The 10156-nt window shown below is 41.6% G+C and overlaps 1 protein-coding gene across 1 annotated transcript in view; it reads right to left on the bottom strand.

Annotated features, from left to right (window-relative positions):
* Positions 1–900: 900 nt before the first annotated feature.
* The window catches only part of SYAP1 (synapse associated protein 1), a 39462-nt gene continuing 30206 nt past the window's right edge, over positions 901–10156 (bottom strand). Inside the window, exons 6-9 of the mRNA XM_012656626.1 lie at positions 6186–6334; positions 4491–4549; positions 3891–4038; positions 901–1576 (exon numbers count right to left, since the gene is read on the bottom strand). Coding sequence (XP_012512080.1) covers positions 1449–1576; positions 3891–4038; positions 4491–4549; positions 6186–6334 — 484 coding nt within the window. The 3' untranslated portion in view covers positions 901–1448. The remainder of the gene's footprint in view (positions 1577–3890; positions 4039–4490; positions 4550–6185; positions 6335–10156) is intronic.

The raw sequence follows: 10156 nt of genomic DNA, 5'->3' as shown, positions 1-10156 counted from the left end.
TTTTAGTGCATGTACTAAGAGCCAAGCACTGTCACTTCCTGATCTGCTTAAAAACATTAAACGCATTTCTTTTCCTCCAGCAAACTCTATTTTTTTAAAAAAAGAAACTTTTCCCTTCGATAAGATTATTTCAGAAGTTGCCGGTCATCTCTGAACCCAAACTCATTAATAAGCAACAGTGGCACCACAAGTGGAAAGCTTTTGATAATGGGGTCAGTGGTTTCCCGAAACACGTGAGTTTGTTGCTATAACCCAATGACTCTAGCTGGGACAGTCTGGCTCATTTGCACGTGCACATCCCAAACTACAAACAAAAGCGTAATGCTTGTACCCATACCCAGTTCTCTTGTTGACTATACCTTGCCAGATGACCACAGACTAATTTTTATGGGGTGAAGTATATAAATATGTACATCTTTCTTACAAAGAAACATTTTAATTCTATTCCCTTTTATGACATAAAAGCTCCTTGAAAAATATGAAAGGTTTGGAAAGCAAATGCTTAGGAAGTTTTCTGATATTAAACCACCTTGTTCTTTTAATATAATCATACTCCATGAACATGTGCCTGCTGGTGTAGCAGAATACAAGTAGGATAAATCAATAAAGTTCTAGGAGTTGTACTCAGAGGAACAAAGTTTTATAAAGGCTGACAGTTTAATTAAGACAAAGCTAAAACATTTATATGTGGTAATGATTAAAACAAGAACACAATTTAAGGTGAATGGGTTTCTGAAGGCTATTATTACAAAAAGGATGGAAGGCCCCACTGTCTACAAAAACTGTGATGTGAAATTTGTATTATAGTTAATAAAAAAAAAGAAAAAGAAGCTAAAAGGCCCCAGAGAAAATGAAATATTTTTGCACAATATTTCTTAATGTCAAATTGTGTGGTGTTTATATCATTAAAATCAACTTAATTATTTTATCTATTGGCTTTCAGATGGAATTTTAGAAAATATCTAGCAAGAAAATAGTTCTAAAAGTGCTTCCTATTAAGTTCTTTGGTATAATTTGGTCATTTTGATAGTAATTAACCCATTAGGTAAGTACTTGAATGTCCATGTATAAAGGAAAATGCAATTAGGAGTACAAATATTTAGAAAACCACAGCTGAAGAATAGATTATATTTCTGACCTCACGGAAAACAGAACTCTAAAATTTTACTTGTGTTTTTGTGGCAAAGATATCCATACCGCCTACAAGAACATCTCTAACTTGATTTATATTAAAGAAATGTTACATAAAACATCCCTTTTTGATTATTTGAACTGTTCTACATACTTTTTTAAAGTAGAAGAGGCAAGTTTCAGCTTAAAGAAAGAATAATTTTGAACTTCATAAAGTTATAATCTTTTGTGCCTTCTTGATTCAGTAAGTGTCGACATCTAGAATTTAATGTCAGTTTGCAGAAGGTTAAGAATTATTCTTTTATTTCAGGAAACAGCTAATTTTCTTCTTGAAGCATTTTCTCTATTTCCTTATCCCAGTTTTCATCTCGTTTCTCTGATTCTGTCACCACTTCATATTCCTGAAGTTCCTGTTGTAGTTCTTTTTCCCAATCTGCAGAATCCTCTACAAGAAACAAAGGAGAAGGAAAAGATTCTCTCTGAACTCATAATGCTGGTGTGAACAATTCAGTCAACTTCAACGACCTACATAAAGTCCTAGCCACCGTAATTTTTAACGTCTCAGGCTTCATCACTGTGTGCACTCAGACAAACCGAACAAATTTTAATAGTGACCAAGGAGAAATATAATTAAAAAGACAAACTTGTTAATGTAAAAGCAAAGGTATCAGATGTTGTCAATAAATTTTGGGTGTTATTTTGCTTTACCCAGGCCTCTGCTTTTCCATTCATTCATTCATTTATTTACGAGACAGCGTCTCTCTCTGTCGCCCAGGCTAGAATGCACTGGCATCATCAAAGCTCACTGCAGCCTCAAACCCCTGGGCTCAAGCGATCCTCCTGCCTCAGCCTCCCAAAATGTTAGGATTACAGGCCTGAGCCACTGCGCCTGGCTGTTTTATTTAAATGGATAGTTGATATTTTCTGTATCGTTCTTTTTATCCTTAGAACAATCCATGGACCATATAGTACTATTAGCCACGTCTTACAGATGGGGAAATGGAGGCTTAGAGAAGTTAAGCAACTTGCCCAAGATCATACTACTTGACAGCAACAGATATGAGGATGGAACCAGATCCGCAGGCTCCACGGCCTATGCTTAACCTATGCTTTGATCTTTGCAGACAAAGATCCCGTCTCCCCGGAGTGGCAACACACACCAGGATCTGAATTGCCGAAGCCTGGACTCTCCCATGGGTGCTCCACCTGCTGCTTTCATGCTGGTCTTCCATGTTGAGACTTAGAGCTGCAGTTTTCCCTGTGGATACTCAATATACCTGTGTGTGTGTGTGTGTGTGTGTATGCGCGCACGCATCCGTATAGGACAATGCATCTGCTATGTAGTGTTATAAAACTGTGAGAAAACAAATTGGGTATTTAAAAAAGTAAAACTAAGATTTACTTTCATCTTTTAAAAATAAACTTTAAACTTAGTAGCTGCAGAGAAAATAAAATCAAAATGTTTTAATTGTTCTGCAGCTGCAACCTCAAAGGAGAAGAAAACACACCGTGTGTTGTGTTGGAAACCACAAATTTCACAAATATTTATTAGGCGCTTATGAGTGCTAATTGCTAAGCTCCATGTTAGGTACTGTGGGGGAATAGAAAGGGTTGTAACAGCCCTTGAGGAGCTTATAATTTATCTGGGGAGCCAAGACATATAATATATAAAAGACAATTAAGTGACTCCAGTTATAACTTGGGCAGGAACTCAGAGAAAGAACAGCTCACCTGGAGCAGCTGGCCAGTGCATTATGAATCCTAACCCAGGGCTTCTGGTCTCCGGTGAGGTCTGTTCCTAGTGTCATCACCAGTAAAAAGGGAACCTGTGCAAAGGGTGCTCTAGCTATTGCCTGCTTGCTACACGTGGGGCTCACGGCCTCCTTCCTTCTGTGTCCAGCAGTCATCTTTTAGCAGAAATCAGACAGGAGTGGTGGGGTCTGAGGGGTGTAAAGAGCCCAGGTTTTCACTTCCCCACTCAATTCCCTTCCCCCACCATCCTCTCCTCCAGAGTCCCTCCACAGCCTGCAAACAGGGTTCGGGTTCAACTTTGAAGGCTACTTTTCTAGCTGGTGCTCTTTACCTTCCCCTGGGAACAGCTGGCTTCCTGGACTTGCTGTATGCCTGAGAAGGCTTCAGGAAATGCGCTTCATCTGACGATGACTAATCCAATCCTTCGCTTTCATCCAGTAGAAAGCCAATAACTTGTCCTGATGGCCCAAAGAAAGCAGCCCCCTCTAGCTCTTTCTTTAAAATTTGTTTTCTAAAGGCAGCCTGCTCCTTCCCAGAAGCGATGCTCTTTCTGCATGTAGCAGATGGAAAAAAAAAAATCTTCTATGTACATATCTACAGCCAAGCAGAATGTCAGCTTTGAAAGCAGCAGGCTGGAGGGCAACATCTCCACCTGTGTGTTCTCTCCCCAATCCTGATCACATGTCCTTGGGGCTAAGATGCCTTGGGGCAAATAGCTTAACTTCTCCGAGTCTCAGGCTCTTCCTTCTACATTCGGGGTTTCACCAGAGGAGCTCTATGGTCAAACCAGACTCCCAAACCCTTTGACCCACTTCCGTGACTGCTTACGGCAGAGGGATGTGAGGTCAGGCCATGTTTGCTAGACTCCACCTTCTAGTGGGGAACAGAGAATAAATTTTGACACAAAATTCACAACATATTTTTGTATACTGGCTTCAGAATAACAATTTTCTACAATCAACTTTGGAATTAGGGAAAAGAACAGTTTATTTCATTGCGTTGTTTACCTTCCAGCACAGCTGTCTTCTCTTGCTTTTTGTCAAGCACTAGTTGTTCCATTTCTTTCCTCAGATCTTCCTGATTTAGGTTACAGGCATCAAAGGCATCACTGACAAACTCAGAAACACCTGGGCTAGTAGAAATTTCTTCCTCATCCTGAAATGCAACAAATGAGCTCTTGAGATGGTTTCCTAAGCAACATTTATGTGTTAGAATTCTGGTTTATGGTAGCCTCACAATCTAAGGCAGGCCAATTTTCATTTCCTTCCTCTGCTAGCTGTAAGACATGATCACTGCTCTCCAACCTTCTAACTTGCACAGTTGCTTAGTAACTAAACGAATTACCACCTAAGGCTGTTATTCTCACTCACAGTTTGAATCACTCCAGTCATTCTCTCCAATCCCTGATGAGCACATCTAGAATTATATATGTCAGTAAATTGCCTTACGTCTCAGCTGTAGGTCCTTGACTATTCAAGTACTGGACACTTCTTCAAAACAGATAAGACCCATATTCACAAGTAGTGTTAAATGGTATCAGAGATAGTTAACACAGTTACTTTCATTTGCAGACATCAACTACTAGGTACAATGTAAAACCATATTACCTCTTGAGTTTTAAGCTGAGATTTGATTACAACGGGTGGTGTTTTGGGCCGTACTGCCTCTAAGAAGTGAGAATAAAAGAGACAATAATTGCTTGATTCAGTTCTGAATGCATATTATAATCACAGCTAAAATATCCACAGTATGATAATACTAAATAATTTTCAGAAATGAGCTTTTATGTTATGCTTTCAGCTTAAGTTATTATAAGAAATAGCCATGTGAAACCATCTCAACTTCTTACTTTTGGGGATATTTTTAATGCGTCATCATAGTCCATGCCCCTTATATAGAATTTCTAGCAGGAAATCATTTTTGACTTCAGTGTTAGCAAAAGTCACTGAAGAGTAGTTCTGCATTTTCTTTTAGGATAATGAGAGTTATTTATCAAGTTTCCCCGTTGCCACGAATGCTAGAAAGTGCACACGAAAATGCAACGCTCAATCACAGCTCCTCTTTCTCATGGGCCTTGTTTTCTATTCATTAACCTTAACTAGACGGACAGTCTTTACTGAATACTGCCTTAAATTCATTTTGTTAAACAGGCAGTATTTGGTAAAATGGCATTTTCCAATAAAATTAATATAAATGCTAAAGAATGACAGACAATTGGGATACATGTTAACATCTATATACAAAATGACAAATTTTCCTGTGTAGAGCAACTTCATTACATATCCTTGATATGCAGTGTCAGATCCTTTCCTAGTAGTCTGTATAACCTGTACCTGTTTTGCTAAATCATTTAAAATTCCATGAATTAAATTACCCCACTTCCTGCGGGATAAATGTCCAGTTGTAATTAGGACCTACCTATACACAGCAGGTACACACTAAAAATTTTAAATATGACACAAAACACATTTCTTATTTTAATTATCGTCACAGCTCTCAAATAGCTGCCTATACTGTAAAGCGCTTTCCCCCACAACCAGGGGTCAAGTGTCACAATAACAAAGTGTCAAATGTTTACTAGTGCCTAGCTCAGAGCTGGGCACTTGGAACTTGGAGTAGAGCGGAGTTTTGTTCTGCTGTACGGAATACACGTACTGAGGAAGCATCAGGCTGAAAGAAAGACTGAGAAACAAAAAGGAGATGACCAAATCAGAGTGGAAGACAGAAGATATAGAAAGTCACACGGTAGAGGTACAAAAAAGAGAGGTGGGAAGATGACTGACATTTGAGAGAGAAATAAAAAGAAACAAAACGAAACGAAACAAAACAAAAACCCCCAAAACACCCCACTGGCGTGCCTATGATCCCAGCTACTCAGGAGGCTGGGGCGGGAGGATCGCTTGAGCCCAGGAGTTTGAGGCTGCAGTGACCTGGGATCACGCCACTCCACTCCAGCCTGGACAACAGAGCAAGACGCTGGCTCTTAAAAAAAAAAAAAAAATGTAAAAAAAAAAACGGATCCAAGGAATGAGAAAGGAGATAGCAAAGTCAAAAAAAGCTTGGGGAAGATATGTGTGAGCTGGGTCAGAGAGAGGTCAACAAGAGAAAAATAATTTTCTCTGGGGAAAAAGAATTTTTCTGTAAGATGATGAACATTTCTGGTACATACAAGAAGTCAAGCTCATTCGAGTTTCTACGTTAATAACAACTCTTTTTTTTTTTTCATTGATCTGGTGGTTACTTGAAAAAAAAAAAAAAAGACTACTTCTTTGGTAGAGTGCTGTCTTATCCTTGGAAAGTACCTGTGAGAGGCGAGTCCTCCTGTCTGCTGTTGCCTTTCTCCTCCCTTTCTGCCGCCTGCTGCTGGGCGGCCAGGGCGGTGAGCTGGGCCGACTGCTTAATCAGGGAGACACGGTAGAAGTAGTTCCTCCAGAACACTTCTTCCTTCACGCTTTTAAAGACAGACAATAACACATTTGAGAACGTAGGCAGACAAGAGCACACAGGGGTTATTTGTCGCAGAGGGAACTGGAATAGGGGATTCTTATTTATTTCTTTTTTCAGAGACGGTGTGTCACTATGTTGCCCAGGCTGGAGTGCAGTGGTTGTTCACAGGCACAATCATAGATCACGGCAGCCTCGAACTCCTGATCTCTAGTGATCTTCCTGCATTAGCCTTCCGAGTAGTTTGGACTACAGGTGTGTGCCAGTGCACCCGGCTCTGGAGTAGATGATTTTTAGGAGCACTTTCAAAGGAGATTCACATTGGCTTTAGAACTGAAAGCTGCACACAACAGGATAAACAGAACAGCTATCTTCTCCATAGCAGCAAATGACAAATTACAGAATGCCAACAGAACCTTAGCATTTCTTGGTATCTTTTTTTTGTTTGTTTTGTTTTTTTGAGACAGAGTCTGGCTCTGTTGCCCGGGCTAGAGTGCCATGGTGTCAGCCTAGCTCACAGCAACCTCAAACTCCTGGGCTCAAGCGATCCTCCTGCCTCAGCCTCCCAGGTAGCTGGGACTACAGGCATGCGCCACCTTGCCTGGCTAATTTTTTCCTTATATATATATTTTTAGTTGTCCAGATCATTTCTTTCTATTTTTTAGTAGAGATGGGGTCTCGCTCTTGTTCAGGCTGGTCTGGAACTCCTGACCTTGAGCGATCCACCCGCCTCGGCCTCCCAGAGTGCTAGGATTACAGGCGTGAGCCACCGCGCCCGGCCACTTCTTGGTATCTTATTGACAGCAACACTTCCCTCAGCAGAGGAAAACAGGGTATGGTTGTGAAAGCAGCACGATCAACCTGGGAGACCAGAAGCAGAGCCCATATTCTACCAATCATCTGCTGTTTTCCAGAGGATTTAAATGCTCCCCAGCAGTGAGAAGAAAGCATTGTGGGTGTTGTTCCTTATAAAATGCTTGGCAGCTTGTTAATAACCAGCAACCAGTAAGAGTGAGCAATGAGGAGTCCACTGCTCAAGGCCTCTTGGGCGTGGCTCTGGATAAAAAAAAAAAAGAGTGAGCAATGAGGCAGGAGATGGTTGTTAAAAAGATCGAAGTGCAGTTCAGCCTGAGAACTCTCAGTGGTTCTCAAACTTGCCTATGTATTAGAATCACGTGGTGTGGGGTGTTGGTGCCCACGTGGGATCAGTAAGTGTCCACACAGGGAGGTGGCCTGGAATGGAGAGTGAGAACCAACTGGGGAGAGAAGGGTGTCTGAGCAGAGCAGTGAGTGGTGGCGAAAATGGGAGACGGGTCACACACAGGGGCATTGACGGAGTAAGTAAAAACATTCAACCAGCTTTCTCGCTGTCAGAGGTGGGAGTTACAAACATGGAAAAGGAAAACATGAGACTGAGCCCTGTCATGAGGTGGCACTGTGATCACATGGTTTTCATTCCATATAGACGCAAACGAGCACACACATTCCCTAGCTGTGTCCACTGAGAGGGCATGGAGTAGTGACACTCCAATGGCAATAAGTACAAGTAGCACCCAGATCTTTCTAGGGACCATTTCCACTAAAAGGAACCCAAGCTCCCTGGATAAATGGCAGATTCCAAGGTTAGAGCAGGGAAAGAAAAAGATAAGTCTGGATTATCTTGTGCCAGAAAGCAAGAAAACATTCAAACAATGACGGGAATGAGTTAAAAGGACACAGAAGTCATTTGAATAGGCTCCCACTAGCCAAACTGGTGATAAATTGAGCGCCAAAATAAATAACAATAGCAACGGATTATACATTGCATGAGTCCATACAGATGTAAATAAATACATGAATACATGGAAAGTTTGATGAACAATGGAATATTTACAGTTTCAATGTACCTCCCCACAAAATACTGATTACTTTCAAAGAGGAAAAGAGTAACTTCACAGAAAGTAACTTTATAGAAGTTTTGTAAGAAACTTGGGTTACCTTCAAGTGACCAATATGTGAACAGTAATGGGACAAATGCAGCATGTGCTGCCTTAGAGGATTCGACAGACAAAAGGAGACTGATAAGACATGAAAACCAAGTGCAACCTGTAAGTCTGAACTGGATTCTTCTGCTGAAAAGGACATTATTAGGACAAATGGAAAAATGTGAATAGGGTCTGAGAATTAGATGGTAATAATGTGTAAATGATCATCTCCTGATTTGGGTGGGCACGCTGTGGTCATGTGGAGCACGCTTGCTTGTAGGAGATACACACTAACGCATTTGAGAGTGATGGGGCATCCAGTCTCAAAGGATTTGGAAGAGGCCGGCGCGGTGGCTCACGCCCGTAATCCTCGCACTCTGGGAGGCGAGGCGGGAGGATCACTCAAGGTCAAGAGTTCGAGACCAGCCTGAGCAAGAGCGAGACCCCGTCTCTACTAAAAAAAAAAAAATAGAAAGAAATTAGCCAGACAACTAAAAAATACATAGAAAAAATTAGATGGGCATGGTAGCACATGCCTGTAGTCCCAGCTACTCGGGAGGCTGAGGCAGGAGGATCGCTTGAGGTCAGGAGTTCGAGACCAGCCTGAGACCCCCATCTCTACTAAAAATAGAAAAAATTAGCTGGGCATGGTGGTGCACACCTGTAGTCCCAACTACTCAGGAGGCTGAGGCAGGGGGATCACTTGAGCCCAGGAGTTTGAGGTTGCTGTGAGCTAGGCTGATGCCATGGCACTCTAGCCCAGGTGATAGAGTGAGACTCTGTCTCAAAAAAAACCACTCCCCCAAAAAAGCAAAAAAACTCAAGGGTGGGGGACAAAACAAGACTAAATGAAAACATAAAATATACACGTGCACACAAACATGCACACACACCCCAAACCAAGGACACCTAGGCAAGGGCTTTGGTGACCTGCAGAGTGTGTACAGTTCCATTGGGTTTTTTAAATTTGTTTTTCCCTGGAGGAGTCACTTATTTTATGTTTTAAAAATGTTTTTATTTGCTAGTAGAAATGGCAAGGGGGTGTGAAAATGCCTCTCTACCCCCTGGTTTATTAGAAGGGATACAGGGTTCTTATAACGAGTGGAAAATTGAGGAAGAAAGCATGACAGAAAAAGACTCTGAAGGAGTAGAAGCAAATCAGTGAGAACTAGCATAACACACTGAGATTCAAGCCTATGAATCTGGACAGGGCTTTCCTTAGATGAGACATCAGAATGCACAGTTGTCACATCTATGAATGGTGAAGCTGGGCCTGGAAGTTAGCTTTGTAAGTGACAGAGGCAAAATGCAAGATTACCTATATAAGCTAGGCCAGGTAACCAGATGGAATTTGCTGCTATATGGCCCATCTTTTCTTTTATTAATTCCACCAACATTTTCCAAGTGCCACACACATCAGGCACCATGCTAGGTGCTGGGGGGATTCAGAGATGAATATGACAAGTTGTCTGCCATCATAGATGGTCACAGGAATAATCACCTCTCACTTATGAAGTTTGTACTACAGGCCAAGCAGCATTTCCCAAACTTATATGGCCACACAATTCTCTGTCTCGTAACATCTCTTCGAAGTAGTTCAGCAAGAATGAGACCTGGCTTAACAGCAGTTCATAAGGGGTCGTGTTGACCACCAGTTTAGCTGAGCAAACTGTATGATGCAGCTGCCAAAAGAGCTAATGAAATCTTAGGCTGCATTAAAAAGCGCACAAGATATGCTATGGTGTGCTCTTCTGCAATTACACAACATTATCACATTCACTCCTGAGAACTCATTTTAACAATGACACTGGCCGGGTGCGGTGGCTGACGCCTGTAATCCTAGCTCTCTGGGAGGCCGAGGCGGG

This window comes from Propithecus coquereli, unplaced genomic scaffold, assembly GCF_000956105.1.
Source record: "Propithecus coquereli isolate 6110/MARCELLA unplaced genomic scaffold, Pcoq_1.0 Scaffold513, whole genome shotgun sequence".
Lineage (NCBI taxonomy): Eukaryota > Metazoa > Chordata > Mammalia > Primates > Indriidae > Propithecus > Propithecus coquereli.
This window is presented reverse-complemented; position numbering and strand designations above follow the sequence as displayed.